The sequence below is a fragment of the Episyrphus balteatus genome, chromosome 3 (assembly GCF_945859705.1).
Source record: "Episyrphus balteatus chromosome 3, idEpiBalt1.1, whole genome shotgun sequence".
Classification (NCBI taxonomy): Eukaryota; Metazoa; Arthropoda; class Insecta; order Diptera; family Syrphidae; genus Episyrphus; species Episyrphus balteatus.
The window spans coordinates 31,174,304-31,195,792 of NC_079136.1; the positions used below are offsets into that span (position 1 = coordinate 31,174,304).

The 21,489-nt window shown below is 28.7% G+C and overlaps 1 protein-coding gene across 1 annotated transcript in view; it reads right to left on the reverse strand.

Annotated features, from left to right (window-relative positions):
* The window catches only part of LOC129913565 (hemicentin-2), a 171,573-nt gene that overhangs the window by 56,007 nt on the left and 94,077 nt on the right, over positions 1 to 21,489 (reverse strand). Inside the window, exons 3-8 of the mRNA XM_055992309.1 lie at positions 14,938 to 15,146; positions 12,139 to 12,249; positions 8,289 to 8,492; positions 5,759 to 5,910; positions 3,428 to 3,572; positions 672 to 802 (exon numbers count right to left, since the gene is read on the reverse strand). Coding sequence (XP_055848284.1) covers positions 672 to 802; positions 3,428 to 3,572; positions 5,759 to 5,910; positions 8,289 to 8,492; positions 12,139 to 12,249; positions 14,938 to 15,146 — 952 coding nt within the window. The remainder of the gene's footprint in view (positions 1 to 671; positions 803 to 3,427; positions 3,573 to 5,758; positions 5,911 to 8,288; positions 8,493 to 12,138; positions 12,250 to 14,937; positions 15,147 to 21,489) is intronic.

Below are 21,489 nucleotides of genomic sequence, written 5' to 3' on the forward strand. Positions count from 1 at the left end.
CGAAATTGACGACAAATGAGAGAAACGAGTTGTAGAATGTAGAATTCCCTATTTAGTGAAAGGATAAACAGAGTATAAAGTCAGAATGACGATGAAGAAGCAACTCCTGGAAGAGTGTTTTTTTTTTTTTTTGGATTTTTATTTTTTGTATCATCTGCATGGATAAGCAAAGCAACTAGATGGCTGCCACTTAGAATGAACTAACTGTGAAATTAGTAAAAGTGTGTCGTCGTTTTATATAAAGCTTTCTCAAGGATTGTTCGCTTTGATGCTGTATCAGTGCGGATTGAAACACACAAGTTTGCTAGAAGAAGTTTTGTATTTTTTGGCGGTAAGTTTACAGAGATCAAACGCTTTTAACAATGATTAGGTAATATTTCAGCTTCTTTTAAATGGGATTTGATATGTCTGAATGAATGCAATTGGCATTTTTGTTTTTAAAGAATAGTTTTGAGAATAAACTCCTCTATTGGGTGAAAAAAAAAATAATTTTTATAGCGAGTAAATTTGTCTTCTACGATTTTTTAATAATATCGTTATCCAATATTTTACTTTAACGGCTTAGACTTTTAGAGTAAATAATAGGCAAAGAATATCTTCTTCATAATTTTTAAATTGTTTACAAAACCCTATTTTTTTTAAAATAATTTTTACCACAAATTTTTACTTACATTGTGAAACCATGACATCTTGTAGGGTTTTGGGTTTGATTGAATTTGGCATTCAAAATAAACATCATCACCTTCTTTAATATCATCAGGATTCAATGAAGATCCCATTTTCATTATGGCAACTGGTTGATCTGTTGAATAAACAATAAAAATACAAAGAAGTGTGAAGTTGGATTTTTGTAAATTTTTATATTAAAATATTATTTTGTAAACGAATTAACCGATTTTAATGTAATTTTATGTATGAAAAATTTAGGAATGCTTTAAAATCGTTAAAAAAAATATTTTTAATTTTTCGATATTAATGTTTTTTTTTCGAAATTTTGTATTTACATTATTAATAAATGCTTCAAATTAAAGAAAATTAAAATGTATAAATAATTTTGGTACGATGTTTTGAAGCAATTATTAATAAACACCTAAAAAAAAATGTTTTTTTTAAATTACTAACCTATTTTAGAAAAATTGATCAAATACGAAATAATATAGAAAACATATTTAGGTATATAATAAAAAAACAAAAAAAAAAAAACAATTATAAATGTCACGGGTGGGATACTTGTGAATTTCTCCTTAAGAAGACATTTTAAAATAAATTAAAAAAAAAAGAACAAAAAAACCATAATGTCAATAATTTAAATTACATTTGCTTTGACTAAAAGAGACTAAAAATTAGCAATTCGAACAGCAATTCCAATCACTTTTCTCCGTGTTCAAAAATTTCTCAGCTTAATCCTCTTATACTTAACTGATTTAGACTTTTACGTTAAATTAAATTATTACTAAATTTTACTTTTTTCAATCATTGGAAAAATTTTTATTAGATTGAAATAAATAATTGTTATGTTCGTAGATACCCAAATAGGATCTTTTAAACATTTTTTCGTGTTCTTTGTCTATTGAAAGTTTTACTTTGATTTATATTTATGGATACTTAGAGTAAGAAGGATAAAAAAATGTTTAAAAACAAATTAAATGATCATTTAAAACAAACTCTTGACGTTTTATTAAATTATACATTTTTTAATTACGAGTATTTAATGTAATTCATGATTCTAAGCAATTTAACATATAGAAGAAGTTAATTTTACTCATTCAACTAAATTAAATAGGTTATTATTGCGAGTCATTGATCATTCCCATTGCTCATTTTTTCCATTTCAAAAATATTAAGAAAAAAAAAATAGTACGTATACACCACAGTGTCCGGTAATTTTATTCTTTTATTAAAACACACAAAAAGTGAAACCAAAATATAATACTGTCACATTTGAGTATATTTTTATCTTTTTTTCACATCAAAAGGATCGTCTCTATAAATTTTGTTAAAGAAAGGTCATATCAACGTAAATGTTCGATTGCTTTACTCGCTCAAATTTTACTATTTTTTTTTTCTAATATTAACTCATTTAACTGTTTTTTTTTTGTTCACTTTACAAACACTCGTTACCATTCCCAATAAATCTGTTTCATCTATGTGTAGGTATATGCAACTGATTTAACGATACAAAATAAAATAAAAACAAAAACAAAAAAAGAAACCGAAGGAAATAAATAAAGGACCCAAAACATTTTATGCAAATAACGCTGAGGCAATTTAACTGGAGCTCATGCGGGGCACTTGGAATTTAAATTTGAGTGTTCGTGTCGGTTAGTTGGTTATTGAAGTGAACGTCAAATCCATTGAGGCAGCAATACCGTTTCCGCCTAAGCATTTTCGTGTTTTTTTTTTTATTTTTTTTTTTGTGCCACTATTCTATGGCTGATGAAGCGAAAGAGACTTTATAGTCCTGATGGTTGCTCTACTATAAGTATTTTAGTATTATTTTAGAGTAGAGTAGGTTCAAAATCTGTGCAAATTACCATATGGCTAAGTGATTTTGAATCCCTTTGGTGTTTTGTTTAGGGTGTGATGATAGGACGCAATATTGAAATATTTTTGGTTGGGCTTAATGACTTTTAAGTAATGATTCGATTTGAAGTCTAATAATTTTTTTGAACATTGATTGCATTGGTAAAGATAATCTTTCTCGTTTCTTGTACAAAATTAAGTTGAATAGATACCTAACTACAACATCAATCTAAAAAAAATACCAACAGAAATGACACGAAACAAATTTAAAAGTCTTTAAATTAAATCCACCACTGAAGAGACAAAATTTAAATTTGATTAAAAAAAAATTGAAATAATCAAATGGAAAAATCGTTTCCATAGCCGCTATTCCAAATATTTGATAGAAAATAGAAATCCATCATCAAATGATATATTCAGTTGCAATAACTAACTAAAAAAAAAAAAATTTATCTCACTGATAGATATTCGTAGTTTTTTGCTTTAAAATTGACCATCATATTTCTAACGAGGCTTTAAATACAAACAAAAATGAAAATAGAAATGAAATTTCAAATGAAATACCTAGATTTTGATCTAAAAAGAGGCAGATATTTTTTTGTATGATTTTATCAGTATACCACATCAAATTTCGTTTAGTGATTCTTTTTTTGTTTGTTTTGTTTTTTTTTTTTTGAATTGTTTTTAATTATTATAAAATAATTTTTATATTTGTTAATCTATATATTTTACCTATTTGTGGTAGTAAAAATATTATAATTCTATCTGAAAAATTATTACTATTATGAACCTTGTTACGTTTTGGTACTTTTAAAATATTTTATTAATTTTGTTCTATGATAAATTAACAAAAAAAAAAACATTTGTAGGAGAACTACATTAAAGTCAAATTAATTATACTTACAATGAACTACCAGTCGCCATTTATCCTCGATGGCACTATCCATAATGTATTGATTTTCGGCACGACAAGTTAGATATTTTCCATCATCATCTCGTGTTGGAGTGTATGTTAGTATTGAAAGTGACTGATTATCTGGTTCAGAAAACTGAAAAAATGAAAAACAATGAGTTACTAAGAGTATGTTGTACATTAGTATATTTGGTAATTTTTTTAAGTGGTCTCAATATTTTCTAGTCTTTTTTAAATTTGAATATTTTGTTTAATGTAGAATTTTTTTGTTGAAAAAATTAACACATTTTCAACAACAAATTTTTGGGTTTTCAATATTGTTTTTTAGTTCAATTTTTTTCTTATATAGCTTAGCTACCTAATTGTGTAGAAAATATAAGCTGCTTCTGTAGAAAAATACTCTCAAAAACGCAAACAACCAAAAATGCATTTTTGGGATCGATTTTCAGTCAATGCCAGTGACGATTAATTTTTTATTAACTTATTCTATTTTCATATAATTCAAAGTCCCAAGAATTAAAATAACACAGCCACACAAAAAAATACAAAAGGGGTTGCGACTAAGTTTTTCATATAGTTTTTGGGTCGCTGAAACCGAATGCGAAGTCCGTTTTGCTCCATCACTTCAGGTTTTCGAAATAACCTCATAAAATGTCACGAAAACAAAAATTTTTTTCTCTGATCTGGACGTGCGAATATGTTAATCATAAAGTTTTTGGATCGCTGAATCCAGATTCAAAGTCAATTTTGCCTTATCACATCAGGTTTCTGAGATATCCTCAAAAAAATGTCACAACCAAAAAAACAAAAGTTCTTATCTGGGGTTGCGACTAAGTTTTTCATATAGATTTTGGGTCGTTGAAACCGAATCCGAAGTCTATTTTGGCGTATCACGTCAGGTTTTTGAAATATCCTCAAAACCCCAGGTCAGAACTATTATTTTTTTTTTGTGTGGCTGTGTAATTAAAGTTTGTTTTAAAATTTTGACACTTTCTGAAAATTAAACATGAAATATTAAATTTATTTTTTTGTTCATTTTAAATTTTTTTTATTTTGCACAGATATAATAAATGCTTGTACTAAGCAGTCCCAATCTTTGACCTTCCTTTGATATTCGTATCACCATTCTCTTTACTTATTTAGTTCTTTTTAATTTGTTTTTACCTTCAAAAAACACTAAAAAGTGCCGATACGATAATCATCCGCAAATGACTTCGTACTCGGTGAAAATGGACCCCAGCGCGTGCGGTATCTGGGGGGGAAAGAGGCGTGGGAATTTAAAAAAAATAAAAAAATATCTTAACCATTAATGAAACTACTAAAGATAAACAACCCCGACGGCAGTTTAATTTTACAAAATAATGTACTATCTCCGTTTATTGTTAAAACAATTGTTAAAATAATGAAAATAAAATACATGCAAAATTACAAAACATTGACTGAAAAATCGGTGCCAAAAATGAATTTTTAGTTGCTTGCGTTTTTGTCAGTTTTGATTTTCTACTGAAGCAGAAAAGTTTTTATACACCATCTAAAAGTACAAATTTGAAGAGCTGTATTGAAATTTTAAAACGCAAAATTTTGTTCATTAACCTTTTTCTTTTTGTTGAAAATAAGGTAGGTAGTTAAAATTTGTTTTTATCGAAAACTTATTGTTTTGCTTTTAACAAAATCCCAGCAAAATTCAGCTTTGATATATGTATAAGTTTCAAATCATTTTAATCAGCTTCACCAAAGATTAAGCCGATTTAACATTTATGAAATAGTTTCGGTTAAAATTTTTATTTAGCAGCATTAACAGATTATTCAAAAATTTACCAATTTAAATTTAGACTTCCAGACTTGGGCTTGAATTTACCAAAAAAAAACTGTTGAGTGTTGAGGTTTATCCAGTATGACTAAGAGCTTCTAGTTGTAGCTCATGATATTTAGTTTCAGTTTTAAAATTTACCAGTTACTTATTAAATTTACTAGTTTTTATTGGAGTTTATATGATAAACAAATAATTTCACTTTTTCATTCAATAAATCAGTTTTGGGGTAAAATTAACTAAAATCTCCAACCTAATTAATACTTATAAAATTTTCTAGAAACACAATTTTAGGGTCAATATTAAAAAAAAAAAAAAAAAACAACTATATGATACAGCAGCTGTACTCTTGTTGCTTTTTTAGTTAACTCTTATTCAAAATTAAGCTCAAAGCCTAGCAAAAATTCGTTGCAAGTTTCACTAATCAATTTTATATCCTTTTCTCTCACAAAATTCTTATAAACTAATCTGTTTTTGTAAGAAAATCTATTCTTGTCAATACTTTTACTTACATTTTTGGCCAATCGTTTGATTTGTTTGTTGCCCTTCCACCACGTTACAATAGCTGCTGGCTTCGATCCGGAACTTCTGCATTCAACATCGTATGTTCGATCAGCCGACACAAATTTCTCTTTCGTTAAAATATGTACAGCCACTGGTTTCACTAAAAACACAAACAAAATTTAAAAGTTTAAAAAAAGAAATATACACAGTTCGTCCGCTACAACAACAAAAACATCTTTGTCCTACTCCATTTCTACCATTTCTAGGATAAAAAACATCTTCATTTCTAGATAAAATTGCCTTGCCATTTGAATGGCCGATGCGATGAGAGAGAGTTCAACAAAAGGACCTCATTACATAACATGGAAAATATCCAGATCCACCCATTACATAAATGATGCAATGGATGTTGAATAAACATCAGCGCAACTGTATCCATTCAACAATGGTTCTTCTATAGCTGCGATTGCGGCAGCGATGCTTAGCTGAAAACTGCAGTTGCATCTGCAATCTACATCCTTTAAAACCATGATAACCAAAGAGACCATATACCACTCATAAAATGTTTCGTTTCGATTATGTGTGCATCAGACAACGACAACTGAACTGACGACCTATGATCAGATGAGACAGATGAAACAGACCAACAGTTTCTATGATTGGGCCCTCAATCAGCATAACAAAGGCACACAATTAAGAAGGCACATTGTGATGAAAATGGGGCTCCATATATGACATCGAGCAATCGTATGCAATCGTGGTTACAAACGCTTATAATGCTAATAAATAATTGGAATGGTAAGGAGCATGGGCATTGGGCAGATGGGCGCTGTATAGAATGCAGGTTTTTTTTTTTTAAGAAGATGAAATGAGCCATGGAATGTAGTGACCACCATCAGAACAACCACAAACCATATAGATTTTTCTTTTGATAGTTTTTTTTTCAGCTGAATTCTTGTTTTATGAACAGAGATGCCACACTGTTTAAGTAAGCAAGGTAAAAACAGCTCCAAAGGAGAGATTCAGGACCTACCGCAGAAATATTGGTGAAAAAACGTTATTTGACAGTAATGTTATATTCTTAGTGTCTTATTATGCTTGACAGAAAAGTTGGGTAGTGTTGACTGTCTAGAAAACGAGTGACTCAGGAAGCCTGATAAATGGTCTTCAATAAGGTAAAAAAAGGATTTTTTCATGTCGGTGTTAATTGAGTGGTTGTACAAAATTATATTTACCTTCACCCAAATGCACTTTTACAAAAAACGGTTGTGGATGTTTCTAACTCTGACCTTTGGACATCTGACCCACTCACATTTTTCACAAAGATAAAACATAGCAAAACATAGATTGTAGAAAGGAGAGTACCTTACCCCGAAAAGTCAGCTGAAATTTTAAAGCTATCTGGCGACTTGAAAAGCTATCTACTTTTTGCAAACTTTCTACAAGCTTCGAATAGCTTTCAGTGACAAGGATCACTGACCTTTTTACTAAACTCAACTTAAAACGTTATATCAGCTATATTCGAGAGCAGCTAGTAAAATTCTCATTACTTACATATTGTTTCAATAGAATATTCGCGAGATGTTTTAATTTTCGCTTCCTTTTACCAAAATGGCTTTCCTGAACTATTTAAATTCTACTTTGAATTGTATAATCTTGTTTTTAAAAGTTATGAATTAAAGTGTCACACCCGTAACAATGAAAATTTTTAGTTTATTGTTGTTTTTTTTATTTTTTATTTAATGTTATCGAGAACTTATTCAATTTTGCTTTAGATTTTAATATCTTTTTTTTCAAAAAATTACAAATAAAATTGTCACACCCGTAACAATATAAAATCTCTATTTTTACTATTATGTATAAATATTGGGTTGACCTTTCATTGTTATTTTTTTTTTCAAGCTTGTCCGACCTCTTTTAATTTTACTTAGGTATTGGTATAGTGTTGTTTCAAAAAAATAAAAAAGTCACACCCGTTAAAATGGAAATGCCCTACTTTCATTTGGCAATTAAAATTTGTTTTATATTTACTTATTTCATTAGTGATCAAACATGGATGGAGTCTCTCTGGATTATGATGCGCAGAAACTTGGACTTTTTTTCGAGTTTTTTAAAGAGACTTTTGACAGTGACATAAAAAAGTAAGTTCTTAGACTGAATTGTCCTCATTTATTGGTTCCCTTTTCTTTAGCTTTGACATTTTAGTTGATCGACCATCAAACCCCGACGAAAATAGTTAAATTTTTTATAGCTTCACTTTACAAACGTTCAGTATTCTCAGTAACCTCATTAATTACAAATACTTGAACTCCTTTGGAAACAAGTTTTTTTTTAAAACTAAAAATTGGCATCACTTGAAATTTTCTGCAAAATTATTTATTGAAGGAATGCATTCCAAATACCTACAAAAAAAAACTACAAATAACTATGAATGAATACAAAATCGAATGAAAAGAAAAAGATTTGCCATCTACCTAACCTATTCGTACCTGTATGGATAGATAGATTTTAGTACATATATTTTCCATTTATACTCACAATTGACATCCAGGATGACGACCTTGTTGTTGGGCGGCGTTAGATTTGTATTGCTAGCTACACAGACCAATCTCGCATTCAAATGTTGTCTGCCAATATTTGGATATGACAAGTGGTTAACAGTCTTTCCATCCGGTCGATGTTCAAAGGATTCATCAATCACAGTATTGTCCAAGTACCATGTTACGTTTGGTCGTGGGCGTCCTTGGTTTTTGGTTTGGTTTGAAGCAAAGTTATTTTTTTTTTTTTTTGTATTTTTTTTTCAATCAATTTTTCCATCCAGGTATCCAACGTCAACAGCGAAATGTGAAACGAATGTAAGTTTCCAGGTACACATAGAAAAAGTGAAAGATTGAAAAAAAAAGATATATTTTCAGTTGACTATGAAATTGAAATATTTTTGTTTTGTTGAGAGAAATTTTTTTTTATGCAGGAGCATTTGCTTTAATGACTTTAATTAAGTAACTATTTTTTTGCATGGAGAGAGATTCAGCTCGTAGCAATCCGGAAATCATTCAATTCGCTCTTAAAATATAAATAAGGATATGGTGAATATTCAGCCTTTACAAGAATGCGTACATGTAAATTTTAATCAAAGAAAAAAAATAAAAATTTTTTTTTTTTTCAGAATGTGTTTTTAAAGCTTTATGGTATTTCTATAGAAACAAAAAATAAATTCATGGGACGTATTTTTTATAAAAAAAAATATAATATCCTTTACACATTACACTTTTAATTTTTATATTTTGTTTTGCTTCGTTTGTGATTTAAATTTACTTTTGTGACACAAAAAAAAAAAAAATAAATACAACAGTTAAGCGAATAGAATTGAAAATCCTGAATTAAACGAGCGAGACAAACAAACAAAAAAAAACCCTGTAAAATGGGAATTTGTAAAACTTTATCACGTTTTGTCTGAAAATTAATCCAGAAAATATGCATTTTAAATTAGATGTCAATTCAATGGCCTACGCGAATCACATAGTTACCAAAAGCTGTCACTATAGATGCTGCTGCTGAAGCTTGATAGGCCTTAATGTGTGTAATCTACATACGTTTGGGTGAAATTTGAGGGGATTTTTTTAAAGGTAAAATTTATTCATTTATATTTTTTATGTATTTTGTTTTTAATGGGAAACATACAACGTTGATGTACCAATAAAACTTTTCAATCTTGTCATTTGAATCTATTTTATAGAAAAAAAAAAGAAATATATTGGGTAATTAAACAAAAGAGATCCCCGAACCTGACATAATATTTTACAGGGTTTTTATTGATGGGGATTTGTTGGCAGCAATGCCACAATAATCAAAAGGGTGTTTTTAGTATAAAAGTGTTTAATTTTAAAGATTAAAAAGGGTGTATATTTGTGTTTTAAGGGTTAAATTAGCCTTGTGGAAAAAATTTGATTCCAATTTAAATTTGTTTGCACTCTTTATTACACCGTTATGACAGTGTCTGATTGCTTAGGTTGACATTAACCATCACCTGAGTTCTATCTTTTTCAAACTGTTGAGAAATCGTTTTATTAAGAATAGGTTTTAAGAACAAAATTAAAAGTCGTTACTCAATTTAAGATTTTTCTCAAGTGAATATTTGCTATTGGTATTTTATTACCTATTTTTTTTTTAAATTATTTGAGGAGATCCTGAAGTAAATGCTTGAGCATAAAGTACCTATAATCAGAAAATTCTCCTCAGACTTTTGCTTGGAAAATAGTTTTATTTCAGTGAAGACTATGAATAATTCCGCACTAAGAGTTTGTTTAAATTTAAAAAAAAATATTACTGAAAAATTTCAAAAATATCGTATTTTTTATAAAATCTTTAGGTAGAGGTACCTATATAATAGGTAGCTATTTTTATATTTTCCATTATCTTTTTTTTTATTGTGGGATTGATATATTCAAATAACATTTGCAAAAAGAATTAAAATTTTCATTGAGATTTTCATTAAATAATTTTGTAGGTTTCGATGGCTTAATTGAAAGATAATAATGCCTAGTTACTGGATTAGTATAAAAATTTAGTCAAATATCATACTTTTAATCTTTTTTATAGAAAAATGTACTGAGATTCAAATTTTTTTTTTGCAAAAAAATTTTTTTTATATATAGGTATAAAAAATGTTAATCCAGAAAGTGTTTTGTTTTTTTTTTTTTTTTGGCTATACTATAGTTCTATAAAAAGCTGTTTTCATAGTTGTCCGACTTTTTTTGGTTGTAATAAGCAGTGTATGTTACTTTAGAGTGACCGCAAGAAATCGATTTTCGAAATTTGGTGGGGGGAACCCCATAAAATGTTCCGCCTTTGCAGATTTTTAGATAGCCAAAATTTCAGCTCGATTGGATAACTCTAAGGTTATTAAAATCGGTTGTAAATTTGATTCCTCTTTCTGTCATGTCATTAACGACTTTAAGTGATTGCACTTTTTTAAAGCCTTCTTTAAAATGCGGGTTTTCGGGCCAAAGATTTGGAGGTTCTTTGAGAAAACTTGTGTCTATTTTCAATCGGCTGAAAAAGTTCAATGTTTCTTTGTTCACAATATTTTTTAACCCTGCTGTGACAAATTGTTCATCTTCATGTGTCTGTAGCTTTGGATTTACTATTCTGTTGGTTTCCTTTTCACTGGTTTTCAAAATTATGTTGGCAGCTTCTGATTTTTCGCCATCTGGTATTCAATGCAATTACGCAAAAGATCAAGATCTTGTTTAGGAGCCAGATAAGCTCTTGGGGCATTAAACCAAGCAAAAGTTTTTTCTTGTTGAATGTAATTCTGATTTTGAAACTACAAAGTCAATTGGATTTTGCCCTAGTGCTTCTATTGTAGCTATAATTATGCGAGAAGCATTTCTATCAGATGCTTTACATCGATCCAATAACATAGAAAGTTTCATTGTTAATAGCTCTTTCACCCCACGACTATACCTCAAACTTTTGCTACCCGAGGGCCCAGAGATAGAAAAACATCCATTCTATCCCAATCCGCAGAAAAAAACAGTTAAAAAAAAGTTTAATTTTAAATCGAGTTTGTACTTCAGCTCTTTTCGAGGTAAGTACTGAAAATTTAAATTGATGACAATATTTTTCTTTTTTAGTAAAACTAAACAAATTTAGCATCTGAATTATGTGTAACAACACTACCTTTAATTTAATATATAAAAAGTGATAATAACCCGATCTGTTTGGGAGCTAGAGCTAATTTTCTTCGAAAAACAGTGAAAAAACAGAGATTTTTGATACTTTGAGCGAGTGTCGGCACCATTTAGAGTTATCCAATTTTGGCTATCTAAAAATCTGCAAAGGCGGAAATTTTATGGGGTTCCCCCGAAAAATATTCGACAAAAAATGTTTTCTATGGGAGTTGCGGTCACTCTAATGTTACTTATATGTAAAATGAGAGTAACACATTATTTTTGCTATTTATTATTTTGCGAAATAACTTTTTGCTATGCATATTTCTTAGTTATGATGTTATTGACACGTTAATACTGAAAAAACATTGATTTTCATAGCTTGGTTTCGAAAGGGATAAATATGTATATAAAAGACTTAAATTTTAAACTTTTGGTAAACCATGTTCGTATGACTGAGTGGTGCATTTTATGTATGTATTTCACACCCCTACTTCAAATTTACGAAATTCACTTTAATATATAGAATTTATCAAAATTGCACACTTTGTTTGGGGGTTTACACCTATTTAAAAAGTTGTTGTTCATTCTTAATACGAAATTCATTTTTATGTACATAATTTTTTTTTACACTAACAAATTTGTGTCTAAAACTTTAATACTTTATAAAAATATTTTTATTATTAACATTTATTGTAAAATAATTTTTAACATACCTCCGCCAACTTCGCAAACTAGGATCACGTCACTACCTTCGTTGTAGGCCTCAACATTATTTGTTCGCTCATGACGTTTTGTGTCAAATATGACAGGTCTGTCTGGTGGCACTGTAAATAAAAACAAAATGATGAAACTAATATAAATTTTACTACAAAGCATAACACAATTAAAAAATTCTCTTAAAATAAAATTAAACTAAAAAAATTCGAAGGTAAGAGGATAACTTAAATATTACGAGACCTCATTATTATCATAGCGTTTTTACATTTAGAACCTTTAACTATTTCAACTTAACTTATGCATTGACGTAAAAAAAAAGAAAGTAGTATTATACTTTAAAAATTTGATGACTTAAAAGATGTATAGGTTTCTACACATGAACAAAAACATGATCCAACATTTGTCATTCCTTTTTGAACACACATATTTAAGTTCCACCCTATTAATGTTGATCAAATAAAACTTTTCAAAACCCATATTTGCTTAAAAAAAATATTATATCCTCTTTGAAGGTATGCCCTTAAGCTAATAACCTAACAACTCTTAAACTAACATTTAACTAAGTTCATAATAACTGGTCTGCTTTCAAAAACTAAATAAGAAAAAGAATCCTCCCAAAATGAAAAGAAATATAAATAAAAGTAGGTAGTCCAAAAATATTAATGAAAAATCTTATTTAAACAAAAATGTCCTTCATAAAAAAATGATGATTTGTTTGTTTTTTTTTTTTTTTTTTTTTGAAAGATAAACTTTTCTCTTCTAACTTCCGGTTTAAAAAAAACAAAAAGAAAAAAAATATCTTCAAATTAAAATCAACTTCCTCTTGATGGCAGCACGTGTCTGTACCTATTGCTTATATTTATTTTTGTTTTATTTACCAAAAACAAAAAAAAAATAAATTGCACGACTGGGGTCGCACGTACTTGCTCTTATGCTTAAAGTAACTATAATGTTAAAGCTTTTCATTCAAGAAATTTAAAATTTGATATTTTGAAGAAATTTCATAAGTAGTATAAAAAAATTAAATCTGTTTTTATAATTAATTAAACTCCGTTTTAAATTATCTTAAAAAAAATAAAAAATATGCCATTTTATTTCTTGTATAAAAAGGTATTTTTAGAAAAAAATTTTCGAAAATTGTAGGAGCCGTTTTTTAAAAAAATAATTTTTTATATATAAAAATTTTTTAACATTTTTCAAAAAAAAAGTTGGTATGCCATTTTGAAGAAATAATTAATTTACACATAAAAACTAAATTTCAAAATTTTTCATTGATTCGTTTTCAAAAAATTGATTTTTCAAAAAAAAATTTTGAAATATTTTTAAAAAAACCAAAAATGCGTTTTTTGAAAATTTTCTAAAATTTTAATATTATCTTTACTTACACACTTTTGTATAAAAATTTTCATTTAAATCGGATTAATGTTGTACAAGATATTCAGAAACGAAAAAAACCGTTCTATGACAGGTACCGTTAATAACATTACAAAAAATATTTTTTTTACTTAAAAAGTTGGCTATTATGTGTAGTACTACACACAAAAATTTTAATCAAAATCGTTAGAGCCGTTTTTGAAAAAAATTAACTTTTCTATTTCCGTTATATGGCAGGTACCGTTAGTTTTGGTCATAAAAAAAAAATTTCAATTTCCCCTCTAGGGAATCACCAAAAACTGCTAACCACCAAGTTTGAAGAAAATCACTTCACTCGTTTAGGCTGCAGCTCCAGATAGAGACAGACACACAGACAGACAGACAGACAGACAGACAGACAGACAGACAGACAGACAGACAGACAGAATTGCCGGACCCACTTTTTTGGCATTCTCCATCATCGTAATGTCATGTAAAATTGTTATCTCGAGTTCGATTTTTTTTACGAATCCTAAACTTGCCCTATAGTACCTATATCGCAAGTAAAAAATGTAGGTATCAATATCATATTTTATATGAGTATATATTTATATTTGAACATTGAGAGGATTGGATGGTAATTATTATCGAATTCCCCAGTCATCATCAATGAGTGGTTGGTATAGATATGAAATTAAAGAAAAATATTGATTCATAAGATTTTTTTTCCGTTTTTTTTTTTTTTTGTGTAGGTTTTGTATATTTCTTCATTTAAATATCTTATTTGTTTTTCTGTTCAAATAAAAGAACACACACATACACATAACAATAGGCTTCATTCTGGCTGAAACAAATCCATTTTGATTACAAAATTCTTTTTTTTTCGTTTTTTTTTTTTTGTTTTGGAAAGAATCATCTTTCGGGAAATCAATATGAGTCCAGTTATGACGATGGTTATACGAAAATAAATGTTTGGTTTTTAACTGATTTTGAGGATTTTATGTAATATTTGAAGTAATTTTTTAACATTCGTTTTTGAATTTGCCAGAAGCTTTTTTTTGCCTGAATAAATATAAACAATTTATTAACAACAAAGTTGTATCTATTGAACACGGAAACAATATTCCAATTAAAAATAAAAAGTGGCTGGGGTACCACACGGAAATGTCTTTGGTCCAATTTTGTTATTTTTAAACTCTCAAACAGAAGACACAACAATAGCTTTATCCTAATAACTGTTTTGTTTTAGAATCTTGAAATCTTTTTATCTTCTTTTATTTTTAACATAGTTCTAGGGCATTGTAACTTAAATTTCATTCTGGAATACATTTTTTTTTTTCAGATGCATCAAAAATATTCTTGAATATTTTTGATAGATGTCCTTAACATACATATATTTTTTAAATATCTATCCAAGCTTTGTATAGTAGGTATATACTCACCAATCACTGTTAAATTGATTTTAAGATTACGTGTTGGAGAATTTCGAAAATCCACACGACATCTGTATACACCCTCGTCGGACAATTTAATATTGTCAATTTTAAGTTGAGCCGGATGCGATGTGCTGCTGAAGTATGCACGTGTACCGAATGCTGTTGGCGAGGACCAAAGTTTTGCCTGTCCATATTGACGTCCTCTCACATCGAAGCTAAAATGAAAAAAAAAAAAAAGAAAAAATAAACATGAAAGTGATTAGATGTACAAAATAAAAAAATCGTATTGCTTTCAAGTAGAGAAGATGATTTATCATCGTGTAGTTAGGGTTTTTTTTATAAATTATAAGAAAGCTGTCAATATCAGTTGCATATGTATGTATTGCAGTGACAGTAACTATAAGAAGAGAGAAGGTATATTGACATTGTACCTACAATAGAGTGGTTTTTATTTTTAAAATTTACAATTTGTATATTCTCATGAATCTTAGGTATATGATTAGAAATAAATTTTAAAAATATATTCACCAGGTTTACATTTTAATATGGTGCAATTTAATAGAGTGGATACATCTTCATCAGACAGAGAAGTATTTTTAGCTTGTTGATGAAGATTTTTACTCGTTATTCGCTGCTTTACAAAACGCCGGCCAAATGGATCGCAGATTAAACCTTCTCTGCACGTTTCAAGTCAGTTTCGCTATAATACATCTACGCATTAACAAGTATTGCCGAGAAATCAATTAAAAAAAAGCTTGTTTTCCTGAGTTCAAAGCTGCATTTGACAAGGTGACTTAACATGACACTAGTATAAAAGTTCTAATGCTTGGAATCTCCAAGAAATTCTTGCAGATATACTTTAACTTTCTCGGCTGCATTTTAATTACTTAATTATAAGGCTATTGAAGTTGTGTTTCATACACAACCTGAGACCCTGGAAGTTTAAATCACGCAAAATCGTTACTTCTTAAAGCATGTAAAACAAAAACGTAATGAGGCTTACATTGGCTCAGACCCGTAGCCAGAGTTGAATTTAAGGCATTAAAACGGTCTTATCAGGTAAGGCATTGGTAATCGTTTACATTTTTTTTCTCAGTAAGTTCTCAACCTATATTCTCATAAAAATACATAATTACCTCATTGAATTTGAAAATAATTATATAATGTATATATTAGCAGCCATATTCATAAACGCGTCATAGTGATTGCGTAAAGCTATGCACTACATTAGATGACTCTGAACACGAAAAACTTATTTATAAAACTTATGCAACGTTGAATAGAGACATTATAAGCTATTGAAAATAATTTAATTTTTTATACATACTTATAAATTTTTCAACAATAAAAATAATAATTATTATTATTAGGTAGGTAGGTCCTATTCATTCTTAACAAATATTAATTTACCAATTAGTGTATAAAAATAAAAAATAACTTAAAAATAGGATTTTTGATTTTTTTCGACATATTTTGAAACACATGCCTTACCGGAAGTCCTTAACCAATTTGAACCAATTTTTATTCTACTTAATATTTAGCTCATATATGAGTTTTCTTAAGCTATTATGTTAAAAATATAATATGTTAGGGTGGTCAAGTTTTTTTTGTAAAAATATCATTTTTTTAAGTTTTTTTTTTTTTCAAACTTCAGAGCCGTTGCGCCACCGGAAGATATAAAACTATATTTCGATATTTTGTAAACCCTTTTTAGTCTTCACCATTCGCAACTTTTCCGCGCTATTACGATTTGAAATTCGAAAAAAATGGTTTTTGGCCCACTCTACTGTAGTAGGTACCTACATGTTAAGTTTGTAAATAAACCAAATCAACTCGATATAATAATGAGGCATGACATAGCGTTGATGGAGAATGAAAAAAAATGTAAGTCACGCAATTCTAAAAATTTGAAACATTTTTTTAATCCAATTTAACAGGCTTAATTTTTTTTTTTTTTTAATTTTGTTTTTATGTGTCGAACAGTATTTTCTTTAAAAATGGCATTGTGTAGGTACTTGCGAGATTTTTTTTTTGAAAAAATTTTGAACACTTTTATTTACAAAAATTAAAAACAAAAAAAAAAAGGTTCTTATACCTACATGAAATTAAATGGCATACTTACTTAAGATATTAAAACCTAAATGGTAAAAAGTGTTCAAAATAAATTTTTTGTTTACTGTTTCGAATATTTAAGAACACTAGCCGACCCAGCCCTCGAAATTCGAGTGCCAATTTCTTTATTTTTTTTTTATTTGCAACAATTTTGAACACAATAATACCAAAATAGTTTCTTTATTTTTTATAGTATTTGTTGTTGTTTTCTTACGATTAACTACACTTTTTACACAGGAATATATAATAGCTGTGTTTTTTTTGTTTATCTATACAGATTTTTTGCAAAAAAACGACATCGAGATTTTTGAAATCCATGCAAACATTTGGCACCACTGTACATATACTTTGGCAGCTGTCTGTCAAAAATGTTGCTTTTGTTTTTTTTTTTTATTTTAACTCCGAAGTGGGAAGGCCATTACATCCATGTTGGATGCAAACAAAAATTTTCATATGGCCATGGCATCCATGTTGGATTCAAAAAATTTTTTTTTCACACAAAAACCAAAAATTATCTGTATATTCTTACCTACATTTTAAGACCATGACCATTAACATTAGTTGCGTCGTTCTTGTGTTATAAGCGTTTGAAGGTAGCCATATTGAATTTTTTTTTCGATTTTTTAAAAATCAAATGTGAAAACTTTTTTATTTTTATTTTTAATTTTTCGAAAAAACTTTGGTAATTTTATATACATATCTGTTCAACAATCTTATCAGGATCCATTTAAGACTTTTATCCGAAAAGTGCATTGCGTATATCTCGAGATATTAACATTTCAATGCAACCATGTCAAACAAATTTTTGATTATTTTTTTCTATGAGAGTTTTTTTCAAACCTCGTTTTCTCCGCTTTTTTTTTTTGTTAATATTTTCAGATATTTCTGTATGAACACAACAATTAAACTACCTTGGCACTACTGTTTTTATCGAGAGAAAGTAAAATCTGGATAATTATCTGGATTTTTCAAAAATCTATACAGATAAAGTTTTTGTTGTTTTTAACACGTAAATTGTTTTGATTTCAAAAATTTCGACGTCGTTTTTTTGCACAAAGTCTATATAGATAAACAAAAAAACACACCTAATATACCTACTTTTTGATATATTTTAAGCCTGATTTAGATATTGTTGAACTACGTTTTAACTACGCTCAACTACGTAAAAAAAGTATCGAAAAAGAAAATGCAAAGTGTAATCTCCTTAAGGGCATTGTGTTTGCACCTTGCATTTCAATTCAATTCAACCTGTTTCATGTTCCATTCGTTCAAATTCCATCCGTCAATCATTCACCTCCACCAACTTCACTCAAATTTGTCATTCACGCCATTTTTTTTTTTTCATTTAGCTTGTAGGAACATGAAAACAGACCGAGTTCTTTTTGCGATTGTGTATGTGTCCTTTGACAACAATTTTAACACGTACGTCAATCTGAAATCAAAACAACTTCTGCAAAATAAAACCAGAGATTCCTTTGATCAATAATTTTGTTTATTTTCTTCGGTAATATAAATTCAATTAAATCAAAAACAATAGGAAATTGCAGATATTATTAAGATCTGAGTGAAGATGAAGTAGAAAGTTAATTATTTTGGCCGTATGCTGTCGTTTTACAGAGACAAAATATCCTGAAGACAATCACGGGAAGAAAAGTCACAGTAATTTGACTTTTTCACAATTACTATGCCAGGAAAAAATATATTTTGATCGCAAATGGTTTTTTTTTTATTTATTTTATATTTTTCCGCAATAAAAAAACGATATTCAATTAGAATTTACTCTTTATTTGAAGTTGGTGTTCTCAAATTAACAATACGAAGAAAACTTTCAGCTTGACGTTTGAGAAATGTCAAATCTTCCAGGAAAATTTTAATGAATGCGTTCAGACACTTAATAATGTTTAAAGATATGTTCACATTTATTAAAGGTGCGTTCAGTTGTAGATCTTCATAATATACAGTAGTAAAAAGGTAATCCGTGGTACTATGTGGTGATAAGCGACATTTTTTAATCAAACAAATCAATTCTTAAGGCATTACCACGACAACTGCGTCGCACAACAACGTTTTTTTTATGTTAAAACCATAACTACAATGACCTAAAAAGTGAAAAAGTGGGAAATTTACAAAATTAAATTTTTTTTTATTTCTTTCTAGCAATATTTGTTTTTTTTTTTTAATTTTTGGAAAAAACTACCAAACGTTTTTTTTTTTGAAACCAAAAAATAAGCTTTTTGCATCATTATTTTTTATTTTGTCGTCGTAAAAACTGTCATAAAATGAGTTTGAATCTATCACTTTTTGGAAAAAGTTGCCGTTATAGTTATACTTTTAAAGCCTTGAGGCTTAACTACAATGACCTAAAAAGTGAAAAAGTGGAAAATTTACAAAAGTAAAAAAAATTTATTTCTTTTCAAGCTCCATTTGTTTTTGGAAAAAACTACAAAAACTGTTTTTCAAACCAAAAAATAAGCTTTCTGCATCATTATTTTTAATTTTTTGGTCGAAAAAACTATCACAAAATGAGTTTGAAAATGTTGACTTATTGACTTTTTGCATTAAGTGGCTTTTAACTACATTGGCTCAAAAAGTGAAAAAGTACAAAAGTGACAATTTTCAAACGCATTTTTGTATGGTTCTTCGGGCTACAAAATTAAAACAAAAAATGCGAAAACCATATTTTTTTTGTATAAAAAGAATTTGTTAAAGGTATAACTACAATGGCCTAAAAAGTGAAAAAGTGGGAAATTTACAAAATTAAAAAATTTTTATTTCTTTCTAGCGCTATTTTTTTTTAGAAAAAAACTACAAAAATTGTTTTTTTAAACCAAAAAATAAGCTTTCTGCATCAATATTTTTAATTTTGTGATGGGAAAAACTGTCACAAAATGAGTTTGAAAATGTTCACTTTAATAAACAAAAACAAATAGCGCTAGAAAGAAATAAAAAAAATTTAATTTTGTAAATTTCCCTTTTTTTCACTTTTTAGGTTATTGTAGATAAGGAACAAAAAAGACGTTTTTGTTAGTTTTCCCTGAACCTCATAAGAAAAACGCTTTGCCATGCTTCGATAAAATATTATTGCCTTTTATGCAAAAATGTAAACGTCTAAGAGTGAAAACTTGGTAAAATGGTAAAGGAACTGTCAAAGTCAGCTATTACATGAAGCCTCAAGAGGCTTGACTCTTTTTTCGAAATTTCTTTTGATTAACATATTCGCACATCCAGATCAGAGAAACAAATTTTTTGTTTTCGTGACATTTTATGAGGTTATCTCGAAAACCTGACGTGATGGAGCAAAACGGAATTCGGATTCGGTTTCAGCGACCCAAAAACTATATGAAAAATTTAGTCGCAATCCCAGGTCAGAGCTTTTATATTTTTTTGTGTGACTGCCCTACTAACAATTTTGCTTCTATAACACACCCACAAAAAAAAAAGTTCTGACCTGGGGTTGCAACTAAGTTTTTCATATAGTTTTTGGGTCGCTGAAACCGAATCTGGAGTCCGTTTTGCCCCATCACGTCAGGTTTTCGAGATAACCTAAAAAAATGTCACGAAAACAAAAATTTTTTTATCTGATCTGGATATGCGAATATGTAAATCATATAGTTATTGGATCACTGAATCCAGATTCGAAGTCAATTTTTCCCTATCACGTCAGGTTTCTGAGATATCATCAAAAAAATGTCAAAGCCAAAAAAACTAAATTTCTTATTTGGGGTTGCGTCTAAGTTTTTCATATAGTTTTTGGGTTGCTTAAACCGAATTCAAACTCTATTTTTTCGTATCATGTCAGGTTTTTGAGATATCCTTAAAAAATGTCAGATAAGAACTTTTTTTTGAGTTTAGACATTTTTTGAGGATATTTCAAAAACCTGACGTGATACGCCAAAATAGACTTCGGATTCGGTTTCAGCGACCCAAAAACTATATGAAAAATTTAGTCGCAACCCCAGGTAAAAACTTTTATTTTTTTGGTTTTGACATTTTTTTGAGGATATCCCAGAAACCTGACGTGATAGGGCGAAATTGACTTCGAATCTGGATTCAGTGATCCAAAAACTATATGATTAACATATTCGCACATCCAGATCAGAGAAACAAATTTTTTGTTTTCGTGACATTTTATGAGGTTATCTCGAAAGCCTGACGTGATGGAGCAAAACGGAATTCGGATTCGGTTTCAGCGACCCAAAAACTATATGAAAAATTTAGTCGCAATCCCAGGTCAGAACTTTTATATTTTTTTGTGTAGCTGCCCTACTAACAATTTTGCTTCTATAATGCTTTAAAGAAGCAACAATTGCATCTGTAAAGCTTTATAGAACCAAAATTGTTTGTCGGGTGTGTAATCATTCTGTGAGGCGCGTACTATTACACGATGCCTCTTGAGTCAAGGACTCAAATTTGACATATATCTTTTGAATTAAAATTTGTTGTTGT